Genomic DNA, 21,305 nt, shown 5'->3' with positions numbered 1-21,305 from the left:
TTTTTCTTATAGTTTGACAAGGGTACTGAGATCTTTCAAGAGATCCCTAGCCCCACTTGGAAAATTGCAGGTCCCAAGGTTCGCTGTGATGAGGAAATGACTATTAAAGTATCTGAAGTTTACAGAATATATGCACCCCAACAATCATTATATCAAGCTATCATGATTCAATCAGCAGTTTAGCTGCACTCATTTGGTTTTAGATAAGACTGACTAATAATTTAATGGCTAGGACCAAATTAGTTTCCACAACTGATGCATGTTAGTGTAAATTTGAAGCCTAGCTGTGCATTTTCAACATAATGCTTAAAAGAAGTTACTGTAAGCCTGTGGTCCATACAATAATACATGTAAAATAATTATTAAAACATTGCTTATACCTGGCCTTGTCACAGGCTGTGCGGCTGGGGTCTGAGTTTTCCGTGCTGAAGCTCCTTCCTACAGAAAGAAGAGATAGCCTTTAATATATCATCTTATTCATGTATATATAAACATGCAAATGCATATTACATGGCAACAGCTTGACAACAATTAAATCAAATCTATTTGGACTCTTTTTAACTGAAGACGGACAATATCAACATTACATAAATCTATCCCTCCATGGATCTGAGTTTCAACTGCAATAAGCTGGCAAAAAACGGTTTACAAAGAAATCATTCTAAAACCACACCTTGCAAAAAGTCTACAAAAATTATTAGGAAACGGTTTATTAGTCTACTGATTCACACATACCCTATGCCAGATACTTGTGGACTATATGAAGAAAACAACAACAACACAATGAAGAAAACAACAAGAAGTAGTGTTGGCTGAGGGACTATAGTATTTGGTAGGAGTTCCATTTATAGTGGCAGAATGCCAGATACACTGTTGCCATGACAGATATGCCAGAAGAACTTCGCCGATATGCTGGTAGAACATTTTACTGGTGAAGATATGCCACTGGAATGGTTAAAATGGTGGGTAGCACAGGGGAGGAGCACAGTTATCTTAACTCCTATATCCCCTCAATCCATGATCATGCTCACCAATGGCACAACTTCACACCAGGCCCAGACCTTGCACAAAGAATTTCCCTCCCACTGACTTCAGGGGGGGAGGGGTGGCGGAGAATGGCCGTTCCCACCCACGTTGCCACGACAGATCACAGGATATGGTGTAACTCAGCACCCAATCACAGCATACCACCACTGTATAACCTCCACACAGGAAGACTGCAACTCCGATGGATAGGGCCCTACATCTCTCTGGCCCCCTTTCTGTATAAACTCCAAGAGGGAAGGGCAAAGTGTACTAACAGTAATAGGGAGGGGAGGGAGGCAGAGGCATGAGAACTGGTAGTCATATTCTGTCTTCTCTCTCCCTTCCTCACAGATCCCTATTAGGCAACAAGTAAAGGGCCCTTTTGGTTCTCTCATGTTGACTACACAGGGGAAAGTTGCGCTCAACCATCTTATTTCCCAAATAAAGAGTTAAACAGTTTTCTCTCCCCCACCTCGTTCCTTCAAGGAAGAAAATAATATCATCGACTGTTTCCGGATGGGCACTTATTTCTGTAGTTTTGCAATTTAGTAGCTGTGAAATGTTTCTTCATTATGACATAACTTTCTTACCTTTCCTGTCTGCCACAAAGACACTCAAACTAAAGCTTTAAACGAAAGCATCGGGAAGACATTTGCAGCAATCGGGAACAGTCCCTTCCATACACACCCAGATGCGTGATTTCTTTCTACCCAAATCCTCCAATATCACCAGATCTCCCACTCTCCAATTGTTGGTAAGTGACTTTGATTCAAAATATGATCTTGCTTGTTTATTTCTTTAACCCAATTTGTGTGTGCGCATTCAAAGGAATGATCTGATTCATACAACCCAGAGAATCGGCGGAGTATGGGATTGTCATTGAATTGTGTGTTGTTGAATTGTAGTTTTTCATTATGTGAGAACCCTCCACCATGGCTTAACTCTGGGCTGTTAACCACAGACAACCCAGACTTCACAACAAGCCATAGGTTTTCTTCCTGGGCTGTTTGTGGTTAACAACTGAGAGTTGAATCGTGGGTTGTCTTTACGTGCAAACCTAAACATGCAGGGTTTGCTCATAAAGGCAAGCCACGATTCAACAACAACCCACACTCAACCCATACTCTGGATTGTTGTTTTTTGATCACCTCCTTTGGACTAAAAGCCAACAACTCATAGAGGGATGAGCTAACTGCTTATTTAACTTCACATTTATAAGCAGATTTAACTTACTAGTGATAATACCACATAGTCTGCTGCCGCTGAACAACATCTATTCATTTTAATATAGCCTGCACGGAAGTAGGAACGGAGGGCAAGTCCTTCTAAACAGAACATAACAACTTAACAGCAGCAACATCTAGTAGATTGCATCCTTGACTGAATCAGAATCTTTTTTTACAAGTATTGCTTTATGAAATCTGAATTAAATGATCTCTCATGACAATTATAATTTTGTATGGCTCTTTGAAACAATCCCCTTGAGTTAAACATACACATAAACCATCTCTCTTTTGTCCCGCATTTAAAGGCTAGAATTTAGTAAAATATCTCCATGCAAAATTTTAATAAAATATGCCTGATTAAGCACATATGGTGAGCAATCATTATTTGGCATACAACCATCAGGTTCTCCAACAGGCAGAACACATCCAGTCTCCTTTCCCTTCACAGTGGTATCACGAAGGATTTAAGCCCCTTTAAAGCTAAGGATTTATTCCCAAATATCTGTAATCTGCCAGTCATAAAATAACATTTTGCATACAAAGCTGCAATGCTAGAGTGATCTATGATTACTTCAACTACACATTGTCTATGCTCTACAGCAGGGGTGGAACAGAGGGCTCCAATTAGGAGAAGCTCTCAGGGGCCGCATTCTAGGACGAAAGGCAAAAGTGGATAGAACCATACGTAAGATGGGCAGGACTGAAAAATCCATCCCCTGCAATTCCATTGCTACCCATTTGTAGTAGGAAGCACATCTACTCAGAAGGAAGCATGATCAGCCTGTCTACTCACAATAAGTAGGACTGAATCACTGAGCAGCACTTTCAAATTGCTCAGAGGCAAGCATGAGCAGCATGTTTCTCACAAGTAAGCAAGGCAAGCCTCTACAGAATATGGCTCAGATGGAAGCAGGACCAAATCTCTCAGAAGCTTCCTCCCCAGGCCCCGGGCCTCCTCTGCTCCATGGAGGAAAGCTCTTATTTCCAACCAGCAATTGAGTGCTGAGACCACAGGGGAAAGCACTTACCTCTGATCAGCTGCTGATTGGAGATAAGAGCTTTTCCCTCTGTGGCAAAGGTTGTCCCCTTTGCCACAGAGGGAAAAGCTCTTATCTCCAATCAGCAGCTGATCAGAGGTAAGTGCTTTCCCCTGTGGTCTCAGCACTCAATTGCTGGGGTAAGAAGTGATCCCTATCAGGCTGCAGCGTCCCCATCCCTGCTCTACAGAAAAGATATTTTTACCACTGTTCATCTAGATTAATGGCCAAACAGGATATGTAATATTGTCTTGATTTTTATTAGCAAGGGGAAATGAATAGGCCACAGTGAAACACAATTATGATCACCTCGCTATCACCACCACTTTTCTCGAAATACGGTATTTCTTCGATTGTAAGACACCATCGATTGTAAGACGCACACTAATTTCAGTACCAACAGAAAAAAAAAAAACCTAAGACACACCTGTGATTCTAAGACGCCCCCCCATTTTTAGAAAGGTTTATATGGGGGGAAAAGTGTGTCTTAGAATCGAAGAAATATGGTAACATACCAGAGTATGATTTTGGAAGGGAATGAGTTTGTGAATATATCCAGAGTTGGACTATGGAAGTTATCTAATAAATACAAATCTGAAGTGAGTTGACAACCGCCATTCATGTCTTTATAGCCTCATGGCTAGACTAGTATTGTAAAGTATGAATACTGAGTTGCTCTACTGTTTGTGAAAGTTTTTGTAATGCCTTGGGGTGGGGGGGCAGGGTAGATGCCAAGTGTGTCAACTCCCTGCATTGGCTTTGTATTAGCTTCTGGATGCAAGGTGATTTAGACTTATAAAACCCTCAGAGCTGGTCAAATACATTCTGCTCCTGGAGATGAAGCAACGATGAGCAACCCACACCCTCCAATTCCACAAGCCTATCAGAGTAGCAGTTGAATCTTATTTCAACTCTGGCAATGAGATAGCATCCTTCATCACTCTTGAAGGAGGCACACAGGAGAAAGCCCAGGGCAGGAGATGAGGCCCTGTCCACCAACCCCTTGTTGCTGATCCTCACCCCCAGCATCTGCTGCCTCAATCAACCAACACCATGGGGTCATTTTGCAAAATATCTAAAATTTCAAGAAGAAATAGATACTACAAGTTGTTATCTTTCCATTCTCTTTTCCCTGTAATATATGTGACTGAATAAAATAGAGGATATTCAGCTTCACAGCAGACACGAGCTGGACGGCTGAGATACATCATCATCATCATCAAAAATTTGTTACCCGCCTTTCCCTCTGGATCGAGGCGGGGTACAACACAAATAAGAAAGAGCTGAAAAAGCATAGCCCTGCATGGGAAACAATACTCTACAAGACATACACGTTGGAATCACATCCACTGAGAACTAAAAATAAATAAATAACATATGTAGTGGACTGTTCCCAAAGACCATGTATTTACTGTAGCGCATATGTGCACCAAGAGACTACCATAAATTGTTGTTCTGAACAGTGTGCTGTTTTATAACATCTGTTTTTGAATAGCTTGTGCGTTGTTGTTTTTTAAAGGCTCTAACAGACTGCATATCATATTTTCAAAGGTTTTGTGAATCTGGGGTAGTGAAACAGTGGCCAGGATTTGAAGACTTGTGCAAAGGTATTTTTGTGGTTGTCCTAGAAAAGATACAGAGGCCTGGTTCACATATACATGTTCATCTTTAGGTGATTGTAAGATCATGTGGTTACTTATTCAGTGGTGATTTATCAAGCGTTGACTGGTCATGTTATGAAAAATGAAGGAATGTCTTGCACGGGGGAAGTGGGGAGTGGATATGCACTCTCTCTTTAGCTAGGGGAAATATAGAAGAACAGTATGGCTTGCCACCTGGAAAAAAGATCACACAAGGCAGTGCAGTCTGTGACAGCAACAGAGCAGTGGACAACCGCTCTAGCAATTTTCATTTATAGAGCTCAACGTAAGTATTGTCAAGATTCAACAAGCATCTGGCAGACTCTTCCCTAAAGTCAGAATATTTAACAAGCTTGATCAATTGAGAAACTCTTAAATTTCAGGTAAAATTTATTTTCTAAGTTACATAATTTGTTGATATTAAGTCATCTGCACTGACAGAACATTAAGCAACATTGCATAAATATTGTGTTTTTCTATAAAATTGATACCAACAGATTGTGGAAGGGGTGGGGGTGTATGGCGGGGGGTCACAAGCCACAGCAGGTTAGAGGTTTCTGTACGTATTATGTTGCTTTATTTATTTATTGTGTTTTTATACGGCCCAATAGCCGAAGCTCTCTGGGCAGTTCACAAAAAATATTTATATTCCATAGAATACTTTATTTGCTTTTTAATGCATTCTATTCTGCTATAAACTACTTGATGGGCATGCCAGAAGTTACATTTATCAAAATTCCTATTAGATTTCTAAACTGTGAGCATGGTTTGGATATTTCATTCTTATTTATTTATTTATTTATTTATGACTTTTATTTTATGAGACAGCATACAAAATTCTTTGTATGACTTACAATTAAAACAATTTAAATTCAAAATAGAACATAAAACCGTAAAATCTTCAAAAAGTAACATATATCAACAAAACAAACTCACAGCACCCCAAAGTTAAACACACAGATTTTAAAATGGAGAGGCCCAGACGACATGGCTGATTTAAAAGGCCTGAGGGAACAGAAATGCCTTAACTTGGTGCTGAAAAGACCACAGGAATGGTGCCAAGGAAATCTCTCTGGAAAGATTGTTTCACAACTGAAAAGCCGCTACCGAAAGACCCTTTCACATCATTCAGTGGCAGCATTCGTGTAGGTACATATAGGAGAAGGTCATATTTCAGGTAAGCTGGTTACCAGTTGTTTACAGTGTTAAAAGGTTAAAACCAGCACTTTAAAATGGGCCCAGAAATGAACTAAAGCAGCTGACAAAGCATAATTTTGTGTCATGTGTGCCTTTCTCAGTTTGGTTTATTTGGCCTTTTAAATATTAGCAACCACTGATTATGTCTCTGCTGAAGCAGAGCAAAACCACTGTACAAATCTCCTCCTGGTCCATATAGAACAGTTATCCATAGGTAAGGTATTAAAAAAAACCTGAAGCCCCTTGCCCAATCAATCTACATAGTAAAAGGGTACAGCCACTATACCTGATCAGACATATCACATCAACAACTTACTTTGAACAAGATAAAAGGAGTGTTCCAGTTCACATGATCGCCAGCTAAGAATAACTGCTTAATTACCCTCGCTGGCACAGTTTACTACATCGTCCAAACCCAGCGAGGGTGAGTTGCCACCAAGGTTGACATGGGCTGTTTCAGGGTGGTTTGTTAACCACGGGAGCAATCCACCCTTGGGTTGGGGAGTGGGGGAGCCAATCAACCTTTTACTCTCTAGTTCTTGGACAACGATGTTTTAAATTGCCTTAAAAATGCATTTAAAAATGCATTTCTAGTCACCAGCTATGCATTGCAGGTATATATTATATGCACATGGATGTTTGCAAATCACCCAGGTGATGTTATCTCATAGTGCCCAGATGAAATAGGTATCCTTGTGAATAAATTTGCAGAGTTACAGCTTTATAGTAAAGGACCCATCAAGCATATCCAATTCATCGAATATATCTTCCCCAAAAAAGCTATTGCTGCAAAGACTAGACAGATATTATTACCAATGACATTATTTTACAGGCATCATTTGTGTAATTGTGGGCATCCCCTTCAAATGCAAATACAAGGCAGATTCAGTTACAAACCCATACCTAAAGCCCAAATGAAACTGATCTAGAAAATGAGTGTAAATCACACTATCTCAAGCACTTTGCGCAAGGAAGGAAGATTATTTATTAACTTTTATATACTGCCTTATCTGCTAAAAAGACACTGAAGTAATGTACAACAACTTAAAATAAAATAAAATAAGAACAATAAAACAATAAAATAAGAACAATTAAAAGATTACAAATTAAAACAGGAGAATATTTGCTACTGGCCTATAGTTGTTTTCAGGGTCCAGCTAGGATTCTTTAGGAGCGGTCTGCCTCCTTTGAAGTAGCTTCAAAGGTATTTACTAACTCCTGGACCCAGACAGACTTCTCCTCCCTGCAATGGCAGTGGAGAAAATATCAAGCTCCTGAGTAGACTTGAGTAGACTGAGTAGACAACATCAAAACTTGATGTTGTGCAGACTTCTACTGTTACTTTCTACTGTTAGTTTTTCCCTACCCTGTGCCTGCTTACCCTTCCCTGTACCTGTTTGCATTCTCTTCCCCTCCTTATTGTTTTACTATGATTTTATTAGATTGTAAGCCTATGCGGCAGGGTCTTGCTATTTACTGTTTTACTCTGTACAGCACCATGTACATTGATGGTGCTATATAAATAAATAATAATAATAATAATAATAATAATAATAATAATAATAATAGACTCACTAATGAGTGCTAACTTGTGTTTGATCAGACTCATTACAGGTTATCCTCTACCTGTGTTCTAGCCTATTTGCTTCATTGCCCTCAGCTCAGATGAATACCAATGAGCTGCAAGTGTTATGCTGAGTGGGAGATCAACGCTATCCACACAAGACGTTAACCCACACTCAGTGGCTTGAATGCGGGTTATTTTGAACCATGGGTTGTTTGTTGAACTCTGGGTTTTCATGTTGTCTGACCACAGCCAGGGTGGCTTATTAACCATGCACTGTGGCTTATTTTCTCAAACAAGCCACCTTGAGAAACCATAGATTGTTGTTAACCACCTTGAATGTTCCAAGAAGCCACAGTACATGGTTAACAAGCCACCCTGGCTGTCTTCAGACAACACGATTACTCACCCTGAGGAAAACGTGCTGCATTCAGATAACATACTAATCCATGGTTTAACAAACAACCCACAGTTCAAAACAACCAACTCTCAACCACTGAGTGTGGATTAGCGTCTGAAGACCTTTTTATTCCAGGTGAAGACCTTTTTATTCTCTCAGTATTTTAACAATTTATAAATTTAATTTTAACTTTGCTGTTTTAAATTTGTATTTTAAAATTGTATTTCTGCACTGCTGCTGATTTTATCCTCGTTGTGTTTTTATATTGTATTTTATATCATGTTTTATACTGTTTGTTTTATATTTTGAATGGTTTTTAGTTTGTGTGAACTGCCCAGAGAGCTTTGGCTATTGGGTGGTATAAAAACGAAATAAATAAATAAATAAATAAATAAATAAATAAATAAATGTCAACAGACTCCCCACAATAACTGCTGGGGAAGTCTGATGATTTATATACTTATTATTACATTTATATCCTGCCCTTTTTTTTTCTCTTGCAAGGTGGCTTATACATGTCCTTCTCTCCATTTCATCTTCATGACAACCCTGTCACTTAGATTAGGGTGAAATTCAGTGGCCCCATTCACAAGTAATGTGGCAAATCTTGTGTTAACTAACCCACAATTTGCATTGGTGCATGGTGGGTATGTTCCACCATTTTGCATATGTAACACATGGTCTTCAATGTCTATATACTAATGCCCAGAGCATGGGAAACAAACAGAATGAACTTGAACTCTTATTACATGAAGGCAAATACGACTTGATAGGTATAACTGAAACTTGGTGGGATAACTCCCATGACTGGAATATAGCAATTGAAGGATATAACTTGTTCAAAAAGAACAGAAGAAATAGAAAGGGAGGTGGAGTTGCACTATATGTTAAAAATACCTATCCCTGCACAGAAATACAGGCGGATCAGACTGGGAGCCCCATCGAGAGCATCTGGATTAAAATAAATGGGGCAAGGAATAAAAAGAACATGATAATCGGAGTCTACTACCGACCACCCAATCAAGGAGAAGACGAGGATGAAACTTTTGAGAAACAAATTGCCAGTGTTTCAAGGAAGTGTGATGTAGTAGTGATGGGGGACTTCAATTACCCTGATATCTGTTGGGAGACCAATACTGCCAAAAGTGGCCCTTCCAAGAAATTCCTGACATGTGTGGGTGATAACTTTCTCCTACAGAAAGTGGAGGAAGGAACTAGAGGATCGGCAATCCTTGACTTGATATTGACCAATAGGGATGACTTAGTGGATAAAGTGGCAGTTACGGGAACTCTGGGGGAAAGTGACCACATCATACTTGAATTCTTGATTATGAAGGAGACAAAAGTCGAGCGTAGCCATACACGTACTCTGGATTTTAGGAAAGCTGATTTTAATAAACTCAGAACTATGATAAGTAAGGTCCCGTGGCAAATGAGCCTAATGAGAAAAGGAGTGCAGGATGGGTGGGAATTTTTAAAAAAGGAAATTTTAAAGGCACAGTTACAAACAATTCCAACAAGGAGAAAAGATAGAAGACAACAGAGGAAACCAATGTGGCTCCACAAAAAGCTAAGAGATGACCTGAAAACAAAAAGGGATACATATAGGAAGTGGAAAGAAGGCCAGGCTACAAAAGAAGAGTACAGACAAGTGGTGCAGAAGTGCCGAAATGGCGTCAGGAAGGCTAAAGCTCAGAATGAGCTGAGATTAGCGAGGGATGCTAAAAGCAATAAAAAGGCTTTCTTCAGATATGTAAGTAGTAAAAGACAGAGGAAAGAAATGGTGGTTCAACTGCTTAATGAGGATGGCAAATTGATAATAGATGACAAAGAAAAGGCTGAAGTGCTCAATTCCTACTTTGCCTCAGTCTTCTCTCAAAAGCAGGTCTATGACCCCCCTGGAAAAAGTGAAGCAGAAGTTGAGGGGGCAGGATTACAGTTTGAGATTGATAAACAAATGGTCAAAGAACACCTAATTTCCTTGAATGAGTTTAAATCTCCAGGGCCCGATGAACTGCATCCTAGAGTAATGAAAGAGCTAGCGGAAGAACTCTCAGAACCTTTGTCTATTATCTTTGCAAAATCATGGAAGACGGGTGAGGTGCCGGACGACTGGAGGAGGGCTAACGTTGTCCCTATCTTCAAAAAGGGCAAAAAGGAGGAACCTGGGAACTACAGAACAGTCAGTCTGACATCCATCCCTGGGAAAATTCTGGAGCAGATTATAAAGAAGTCAATCTGTAAACACCTAGAAATCAATGCGGTGATCACTAGAAGCCAACATGGGTTTGTCAAGAACAAGTCCTGTCAGACAAATTTGATCTCATTTTTTGATAAGGTAACCTCCCTTGTGGACCGTGGGAACGCTGTGGACGTCATATATCTTGACTTCAGCAAAGCTTTTGACAAAGTACCACATGACAGTCTGATTAACAAACTAGCTAAAAGTGGGCTAGATGGAATATTAGGTGGATTCACAGTTGTCTACAGAATCGGACTCAAAGAGTACTTATCAATGGAACCTTCTCAAACTGGGGAGAGGCAATGAGTGGGGTACCGCAGGGCTTAGTCCTGGGCCCAGTGCTCTTCAACATTTTTATTAATGATTTGGACGAGGAGGTGCAGGGAACACTGATCAAATTTGCAGATGACACCAAATTGGGTGGGATAGCTAATACCCTGGAAGACAGAAACAAACTTCAAAGTGATCTTGATAGGCTGGAGTGCTGGGCTGAAAACAACAGGATGAAATTTACTAGAGATAAATGCCAAGTTCTACATTTGGGAAATAGAAACCAAAGGCACAGTTACAAGATGGGGGATACTTGGCTCAGCAACACTACAAACGAGAAGGATCTTGGAATTGTTATAGATTGCAAGCTGAATATGAGCCAACAGTACGATATGGCTGCAAGAAAGGCAAATGCTATTTTGGGCTGCATTAATAGAAGTATAGCTTCCAAATCACGTGAGGTACTGGTTCCTGTCTATTCGGCCCTGGTTAGGCCTCATCTAGAGTATTGCGTCCAGTTCTGGGCTCCACAATTCAAGAAGGACGCAGACAAGCTGGAGTGTGTTCAGAGGAGGGCAACCAGGATGATCAGGGGTCTGGAAACAATGTCCTATGAAGAGAGACTGAAGGAACTGGGCATGTTTAGCCTGGAGAAGAGAAGGTTGAGGGGAGACATGATAGCACTCTTCAAATACTTAAAAGATTGTCACACAGAGGAGGGCCAGGATCTCTTCTCGATGCTCCCAGAGTGCAAGACACGGAATAACGGGCTCAAGTTAAAGGAAGCCAGATTCCAGCTGGACATCAGGAAAAACTTCCTGACTGTTAGAGCAGTGCGACAATGGAATCAGTTACCTAGGGAGGTTGTGGGCTCTCCCACACTAGAGGCCTTCAAGAGGCAGCTGGACAAGCATCTGTCGGGGATGCTTTAGGGTGGATTCCTGCATTGAGCAGGGGGTTGGACTCGATGGCCTTGTAGGCCCCTTCCAACTCTGCTATTCTATGATTCTATGATTGGGCCAATCAGAAGTTGCTTCATGACATCCAAACCCAGACACTATAGATTAATCGTGGGTTAAACAACCCATAGTTATCCTAACAACTAGTGAATTTCATGGCCAATGATCCAGATTAGAACCTGGATCTCCCGAGAACCAGTCCAACATTCTAACCACTATACCACACTGGTGTGATATGGAATTCATTGGCCTCTGAGCTTTCTGATAGACTGCTTACAAGCTGTTTAGAGCTTTAAAGTTTAAAAACAATTCTATAAATTAGGCCAGAAATTTACGGGGAACCAGTGAAGCTGACGAAGGATAATTTTATTTTTCATTCTGTACAACTGCAAAAAGTCAAATCTGAAATGAGATGTGAAGGCTCGGGAAAAAACTGGAAAAAATGGGGAAATGTTTTCCAGCTTTTTCTAAGGACCATTTTGATTTCCACCCCCACCAAAAAATCAGATAAATTGAACAGCTTTCGATTATGAAATATTTTCTTTTAGAATTTAAGACAAGGTGTTTATAGATTGTTACCAAGCCTTTACTCTCTCCCTGCCGCAAATGATTTCTAAAACCTATGTAATAAGATTTTCTAGAAATATTAGAGAAGCAAAATGTCTGGAAATAATGAGACCATGAGGGAAAATGTTTTTTAATTCTCTCAGTAAAATTCTCAGCATAGATATTTCTTCTATTTCTGATTAAAATTATTGACCCAATGTATCTTTTGCTGATAAGACATTTAGACAGCATTTAGACAGATAAGACAGCAAAGTCATGCTCGATTTCCCAACGGAAGAAAATGTACATTCTTGATTGTTTGGGTTTTGTTCCATAGAGTCCTGTGTGTGGCATTTTGTGGGTCTAGTTCTTTCTTCTTCTTCTGGCTTCTAGGATGATTCAGATGTTTCAGGGATACTTGCTGAAGTTCCCTCTGGACAGACAAACTAGGAATCTGAAATATGTTATGTATAACTTGGTTTGCTCATAAAATTAAACATGATTGCTATATTAAATTTTAAAAGTTCAGTTTATGCAGTCAATAATTGCAAATTTACTAACAGTTCACTTTTTAACAAATATGTTAATTTTATGAGCAAATCATGTTATACAACATAAAGACTGCTTTACATTCCTAAAGCAGCCTTTCTCAAACTGGTGCCTTACAGATGCTTTGGACTACAGTGGCCAACATTCCTGACCATTGGCCATCCTGCCTGGAGCTGATAGGAGCTGAAGTAAAAAAATCTCAAGGGTAACAGGTCGTGGAAGGCTGTACTAAAGCAATTAAATTAGATATGTAAAAAGTACTTTAAAAAATAAGTTTTGCTCATTTTTCAATTCCTTCCCCCAAATTATGTTTCCCCCCCCAAAAAAAAAAATGGGGGTGGATGGGGTTTCCCCAGAGCTTCAAAATTTCCAGAAATTTTACATCTCTAGTCCTGATACATATGTTAGACTATCACATGTTGGTTGTCATGAAGTCCTGAGTTTCTGCAGACAAGACAGAGTCAACATTGATTCTGAAGTCCCCCAACACAAACATCCTGGGAGTGCTCAACAGCAAATCTGAGACCACCTCTGCCAGTTCAAGCAGGCAGTGTACCAATAGTATCCCCAATCTATTCCAAGAAACCAACACAATATTTAAAACATCAGGTGACAGAAAACCTGAATAGGGGCATGGAATTCCTATAGACCACAGCATACTAAGAACATAAATTTGTTTTGCTTTATGCAGGAAGAAATTCGTATTAAATAAATTTAAGATGTAAACTCAGTTGAATGTGCATAATCACAGTTCATGATCATCTTTAAAGTTAGTATTAGTTATTAAGACACAATAAACAATTTACACATGTCCCATAATTGAAAAGCCAGGAAACCTTCAAATTATACAAAAGAAAATTCATTATGTACAAGTGCTAAATAGCATCCTTAAAAAGATTCCCTATGTGTGCACACATGCACAGTATTTTTTGTTTGTCAAGAAACAATATACTTGTTTGACTTCCTAGATGGCAGTACATATGATGCATCACATCTTTTGATACCCCCACTGTCTGTCTCTTTCAATCTCCTCATCACAGATAGGAAAGGAAAGGAACCTCTCGTGCAAGCACTGAGCATTACCGACACCTGGAGGGACGCCAGCTTTCACTGACGTTTTCTTGGCAGGCCTTATAGCAGGGTGGTTTGCCATTGCCTTCCCCGGCCGTTATTACCTTTTCCCCAGCTAACTGGGTACTCATTTTACTGACCTTGGGAGGATGGAAGGCTTGAGTCGACCCGAGCCGGCTGCCTGAAACCAGCTTTCGCTGGGATCGAACTCAGGCCGTGGGGAGAGTTTCAGCTGCAGAAACTGCTGCTTTAGCCGGCTGCCTGAAACCAGCTTTCGCTGGGATCGAACTCAGGCCGTGGTGAGAGTTTCAGCTGCAGAAACTGCTGCTTTACCACTCTGCACCACACGAGGTTGATTCTATCACAGATAAGAAACATCATAATGTAGGGAATGCACTTATTTACATCATCTGCCCTAAAGTAGTATTCAAAGCAATATAAAATTCCAGGACACAAGTCCAACATACGATCTAAAAAGAAAACATGGCCCTGAGTCCCAGAAGTCCTTGGGAATACACTGGTGGAGACTTCTGTCATAAAACAAATCCTCTGGAGCCTCCTCCCAAATGAGGTCCACTTAAGCCCTTGTTTTTAGTGAGCACATGAATAAAGCTTAAAATTAGCTTTCAGGCTATGAACAGAAATCGTTGGTACTTATAAAAATGCTTCTTCACTCATTTATGAATTTAGACTTTTATGAAGTATGTCAATACAAAACATACACATCTGTAGCCCCGAAATTATAAAATGCAAATATGAGATATGCCTTGCAAAGCGTTTTTGTAGCTCCTCCATCTGGTACTTATGTCCAACCTTTCAGTCAAATAGAAAAGGTTGAAAACTGCTTTCTGACTAAAGAAAGAGCAAGGAGAAAGCCAAAGAACTGAAAGGATTAGCCAGGGATAGAACTGTACAGGATTTTTTTTAATATTTCATTTTAATTGGAAGTACCCTCTAAAAATCTGCTAGGGATGTGGAATAAATACAGCTAGTAGGAAAAGGAAGGTTTTACTTTTGGCACTCATGTTTTACTTACAGTAGTACACCACAAACACACCATGCAGACTTCAATATCTATCAAGTGTACTCAGCTGTCCAAAAATTTAAATTACTAGTTCATTGCACTTACGTTGTTCTATACCAATTTCTAAGAAGATTTTTGGTTTTCCAGGTTTTGTAAAGATTTTGAGGTTTCCACTTCATGTTACATAGCGGCACATTTTCCACCTACCATCTGTACCCACAGTGGAGAGATGTGGCCAATCTCAGTTCTCTTTTGTATGAACTCTAATCATGCTGCAAGAAGTAATCATGTAGTAAAATGAATACACTCCCTGCATATTCTTTGTATTCGTTGAAACTCTTGCGACTCACCCAGACAGCTTCAGCTATTGGGTGGTATAGCTTTAAAGTCCAGTAGCGAGCCGAGGCATTATCTTAGTGCTTTTTATTGCTCTGAGCAATTACCAAGCCATAAATCTCTGGCCAAGAATGCAGGAGAAAACTGTTGCTGTTGCAAAGTTCAATTGAGAGAAACACAGTGCTTTAAGTGGAATCCAGAGGTTTCGACCAACAACCAAGGCAACAGGTACTGAAGCACAGTCCTACCGGTCTGGGTCGAGAAGTCAAGCAGGGGGTGCTAATGTCACGGAGCCAAGAGCAAAGCGAGCGCCAAAGTCCAGTCCACATCAAAAGCCAAGTCAGTCATCCTGAATGCAAGAGTCAATCGTACAGCAAGCCAGTCCAGGTCAAGAATCCAAGGTCATGGTCAGGAGGCAAGGAGAGGAAATACACTGGCTACTAGGGGAGCAAAAGGTATTTGCCAGGCCAAGCCAGTGTTCAGCTTCTTCCTTTTCAAGCCCTGCCAGTATGACCCCCACCCAGATCCCAGCTGTGCCTCATTCTTCCACTCTTTGACCTAGCCCCTATTTAAGCTTAGCGTTTTTTCCCTGCCGGTTCTGCAGGTGCAAACTTTATCTGTTCTGCCCTTTTCCTACACCTCCTTTCGCAGGGGCTGGATGGTCGATCTGCCTCTGCCTCAGGAGAGACAGGCAGAGGAAGAGTCTGACTGGCCTGCGATTCCTCCGAGGGACCTGAATCTTCTTCCATTGCACAGCTTTACTCTATCTGTGCACTGGTCTCCGGCCTGGCTGTGGGGGAGGAAACACCCACTACCTCTGGTAAGTTTGCCTCCTCTTCATCTGAGGAGACTTCCTTGGGTGAAACCCTAACATATAGAAATGTCTTTAATAATAATAATAATAATAATAATAATAATAATAATAATAATAATAATAATTTAATCTTGAAAAATGTTATTTATTTCCTAGAAGCTGAGATATTTAGTCCAGGGGAAACGAGGGGAAACAGTAAGATGGGTAAGATCCAGTAGAACATAGTGGTGAAAAGGGGAGAAGAAAAATCAAGCCATCATATAAATTGAGTGATACTGGGAGAACCATTGGTTTTCGTTTAAAACTTTCATGTGAAATAGGTATTTGAAAATGAAGAGAAATGGCAGGAAAAGGATAAACAAGGCAGAAGAAGAACAAAGGAAAATGGAGAGAGGAATAGTTTCTAACTTCATGTTGACAACTTTCCAATATGGAATAAATGGTTTCCAAAGTAGGAACTCAAGAGATCATTTGTTTGAACTTCATTTCTAAGTAGTTTGTGTGGAGGCTCTCACCCCTCCTGCTAGTTGGTCCAGCCCTTACATTAAAAGTTGGAGAAACTTTAATTAGAAAGTCAAATGAATAAGTGATGCAATCAACTACTTAACAGACATTTCTTAACTGGGAAATGGGCCAGGGGGAGGAAAAGACTTTTTTCAGACAAAGCTATAACCCATTTCAGCTCTAAATGGGGAAAAAATACTGGTAAACTTCTGTGACATCCCCTGTCATAAAGTCTCTCTCATGCTATCTTTCAATAAGCCTTACCACTGAATTAGTGCAGTCTATTTAGAAAAAAACCTGAGTGGAAATTGTCACAGTGAAGTGCAGGAGGGCGGGGGGAAACCTTAACCGCCTATAAAAAGCATATGTATAAAATTCACTTGGCATTTGGTGAGCAACTATAATTGCATTCTACAGGATTCTGACTTGTGCCGTGTTTAGTGGTCCAAAGCAAATGATAATATGGGACCGCTAAAAGAATGCACTGTTGTTGTGAAAACCCAATAGAAGAAAATATCAAAATATAACTATTGCATAAAGCCAGTTGTGTTTACAAAGAGCTGTACAGCTCAAAAAGTATCCCCTCTTTAACATAACGGCATTCCATCAAGCAAAAGTAAGCTGCAGACTGTCAAGGGGAGGAGAGGACGTGACTTATTATGATGTTAAAGCCACAGGATCTGCATTTGTAATAGTCCTGGAGGAGACTTGCAGACATTATGATATTAGTTTCCCTCAGGTGCCAACAAGTTTCACGTTACACAAAGCTTATTGGAACACACACAGACACACAATCAAGGCAAATACCCCATTTAAAATAAAATATGCAGAAAAAAAGAAAGAAGAGAAGACGCTTGGATCCATCTCCAGCTTATAAAAACTACTCCTCTCATACCATCTGAATATCTTCTCTGTTTCCTACATGCGAGTGATTAAGGCAAACGTGTGCTTTCTCATAACCCATTCTCATAGGCTAAACAAACCATGAACTGTTGAGGACGAGTAAGAGAGAGCAGGCCTACCTGCAGTGTGCCAGCCACTTCAACTTTTTAATCAACAGCCTACAACTGGTTCCTATGTAGGTTTGTTGAACATTTTATTTATTTATTTATTTATTACATTTTTATACCGCCCAATAGCCGAAGCTCTCTTGGTGGTTCATGATTTGCGAACCTGGATTAACTGCCAGGTTATTTAGCCTCTAAACAACCCATTGGTCTGGGTTTGGACACCACGCTCAACAACTTGAGCCAATTCTCACATTTGCACAGTGTGTATAATTACAAAATTTTGTGTGGATGTGTATTTGTGCATGTATGTCTATTTATTTATTACAGGTGCCTTATAGGTAAATTATTAATAATAAATATTTTTCAAGCAACTGGAAAACACAACTTTTACTCAAGGTTGCTCCCACTTGTAGCGGCCACTTCAAACTGCTGCATATTTCTACTTTAAACTTTTAAGCAGCTACATAATAAGCTACTACAAATTAAGATGTCAGTGCTGGCCTGCAAATGACAAAATCTGCATGTGATTAGCAGGCACGACAAATTCTAGCAACCGACACCAGCTTGGTAGTTATGTGAATCAGTTGAAAGGTGACAGAGGAGGGAATCTGGGGAAGAAAAATATCAAATGGGAAAGGGGCTACAACTGACATATTGAGGACATTGAAATCCCCACTTCGACTTTTATTGTCTTCTGTGTTTCCAGACATAAGTGCCAATGCATTTCCAGATTGTTCTTGTCAGCCACATGGACTAACAACTTGCTTAAAAGAAATAGAAGAAAAAGATTAGGATTCTGCTCAGTTGCCAAATGAATTATTCCACATGCCATCATGCAATTGTAGTCAAGGAGATTTCTAGAGTTGATAGCTGTTCACCCAAGACAGTTACAGATACTGACTTGCTGTTCTCAGGTTCTTTACATACTTACATCTTTGATGGGCAGAGACATTTTTTAAAAACAACCACAACCACAACCCATCTTTTTGTCTTAAGATGCATAAAAATCACCCAGCTTACAAAGTGTCATGTAAGAAGAGGAACAGTTTAAAGGGGGGGGGGGGGGCTACAGTACAATTCATGAAACACCTTCGAACTTCAGTCTCATTTCCTGTGCACACGGGGTTCAGATGCAGAATGAGCCACGAAAACTGCAACCATGCTGTTTCCTGCTGTCATTAGACATTCAATGTCAGTTCCTGGCAATGTTCGCAGCAGTCTAGCTCGATCTTCCTTGTCCTTTCCTGGCACTAGCAGAGCTATGGGAAGGGAAGGCAAAGGGAAGGACAGAGAGAATGGAGCCTGAGGCTGTTCTCTGGGCCAGTACAGCATGAGCTGAATGAGGTGACAAGAGTGCTTCTAAGCTAGACAGAAGCTTATGCCAGCAGCAAGGAAGGAAGTCAGAGTCATGAAGGCTGAGGGGAGGGGGTTAAATGTAGAAATGCAAGGCAAGGCATGGTTGGAGAGCAGAACTACTTCTGCACGTATCAACTGTTCACCAGTCACCACTGGTTCAATCTGTGTGTAACTCGTGTTATAATACAAATCATGACTGGCATTTAAAAAATTGCATCATCTCCTCTAAGGTTAAATGTAGGCAGCTGTGTACTCTCTCAACATCACCCCTCCCAGCAATCCCGGCTACTAAGGTTTACACCATCATCACCTCTATTTACAATTTGAGTGTTTCCATGCTTGTGAAACTGTAGCCAACACAACAACATCCACACAAAAGAGGGAAGTATCAGCAGAGGTTTGGTAACTTCACAGTAACTTCATAACTAATCTAGATTGGAAATCAAAAGCAGGTTTCTTTATTGCTAAGGCTTAACAATTCCGAACCCCACTGGATTCAAGAGAGATGGATAAAGTTTAGGTACACTGGTTTCAAAATCCTTAAGTTTTTTGTGAACCGCCCAGAGGGCTGCGGCTACTGGGCGGTATAGAAATGAAATAAATAAATAAATAAATAAATAAATAAATAAATAGTTTGGGTCTGCTCAAATAGGGACTCCTCTCCCATAATATTGGGTTACAATGATGTAACATTTCCTGTAGGGATGTCCTAGCTGATGTGGAGTGTTCACACATGATGGATATGAGAAGTAATCCCCCCCCCCACAAAGTCAGATTGGTAGTGTCCCTGTAGCATGTGGCTGCTTGTTCCATAAGTTCTTTCAAAAGTGTACCTACTCTTTGCTAATTACACACTGTGGATTAGACTGGTCTGGTTCATACAACACGAGGTTGGTTAAAAAACCACAGTGGCTTGTTAACCAACCCCGTGCATGCCTGCTCCTTTCCCTAATTTGCAGACATAACATTCTCAGTAATAATATACTATGGTTAAGAGATTGGAAGCAAGCCATATGTTTGGGTGTGCCCTCCTCCCCTCCCCACATATATTATTATTATTTATTGCATTATTTATATGAGCTACTCATCTGTGCCAATGTCAACATTAAACATGGATCAATTCAAACCTGAATTTCAAGTGATTTTGCAAACACATTAAAGCTAATCATGGTTAAGGTTAACACGGCATTATGTTTATCTAAAGAGGGGTAAATTTGCATGTCAGGGGTGGAGGGAATGCACAAGCCTAAGGAGACTTCCTGACCTCTTATTAATGGTTCAAAAAGATCAGAAATACTTTATTGTGTTTTTAAGCTGTCATATTATATTTTATGCTGCACTTATGGTTTTTAACTTTCGTGAACCACAAGTGCTTCAGCTATTGAGCGGTATAGAAATGAAATAAAATAATAAATAAAATAAATTCTCCATAACTCTGGAGTTATGCAAGCCCGTCATTTCTGGTTCCAATAACAATATTCTGGCTGTCCTTTTGTGGTGCTGCAGACTTTTTAAAGTTAGCCATACAAAAAGGGATGCATGCCATGCCAAGTCAAAGAAAACCGACAACTATAATTAGGGCTAATGACATTTTGATAGAAACAAAGAATCAATTCAATCACAGGCTGCTCTAAAGCATGTACTATGGACTCAATGAGAAGAGCAAAAAAATTAATCAATTGAACTTCTTAGTTTCACTATGGGTATTGCACAAAGGAAGCTGTACTTTATATAAACCTAAAACTCTCCATAATGCATCTGATGAAGTCAACTATATGAAAGCTTATACCAGAATAAATGTGTTAGTCTTTAAAGTGCTACAAGATTCTTTGTATTTTTTCCTGCAATAGACTATAGCAAGGGCCAGATCTCCACTAAGCAAGATATAACACTTCAAAAACGTGTTGAAAACTGTACATGGAGTGTGTCCTGGGCCCCAACAGTTGTCAGTGTAGATCCTGTCAATTACCCTCTGGAAATTGTCGTTTGAACGACATTGTTTCTATACAGATAGATTCCACAAATCCAATATGAGAATTAAAAAGAGCTGGACATATCAACCAGTCAGTCCAGAAAAGATGAAAAAAGTAGTGTGGGAAAGTTTTGGTTTTTTTTTAATCTAGGCCCTAGATTCTAGGGGAACATTAGACAAAAAGCAGAGAACGAGAAGGAGGAAGAATAGCACAAGGAATCATAACAAGCAATGAAAAACAGTGCAATGTATATAAGGAAAATATTGCACTGCTTTTAGAAGTGTTTACACAGTTTGGCACACACATGATGCTGTCATTATAATTAAAATCTCCACTGATCAAAGCCTGCTTTGAAGTTTCTGGTCAGCGGTCCATTTATTTATATATTTAACTATTTCTTTATCCCCTTATATTATTAAGCAATGCACGCAAGGGTAGCCTATAAACCACTACACTGCTGAATAAGAGTTTAATTTTCTTTCACTTTGAAATGTTCAGTGCTGCTGCAGGTTAGCCTCCTCTCCCCTGCTGAGCTGAATCAAAGCTTCATAAAATCACAGT

The 21,305-nt window shown here is 40.0% G+C and overlaps 1 protein-coding gene across 1 annotated transcript in view; it reads right to left on the bottom strand.

The window, feature by feature from the left end:
* CDC73 (cell division cycle 73) overlaps positions 1–21,305 on the bottom strand; it is a 135,219-nt gene that overhangs the window by 23,896 nt on the left and 90,018 nt on the right. Inside the window, exon 11 of the mRNA XM_063135010.1 lies at positions 381–438. Coding sequence (XP_062991080.1) covers positions 381–438 — 58 coding nt within the window. The remainder of the gene's footprint in view (positions 1–380; positions 439–21,305) is intronic.

This window comes from Elgaria multicarinata, chromosome 1 (assembly GCF_023053635.1).
Source record: "Elgaria multicarinata webbii isolate HBS135686 ecotype San Diego chromosome 1, rElgMul1.1.pri, whole genome shotgun sequence".
In the NCBI taxonomy this organism is placed as follows: domain Eukaryota; kingdom Metazoa; phylum Chordata; class Lepidosauria; order Squamata; family Anguidae; genus Elgaria; species Elgaria multicarinata.
This window is presented reverse-complemented; position numbering and strand designations above follow the sequence as displayed.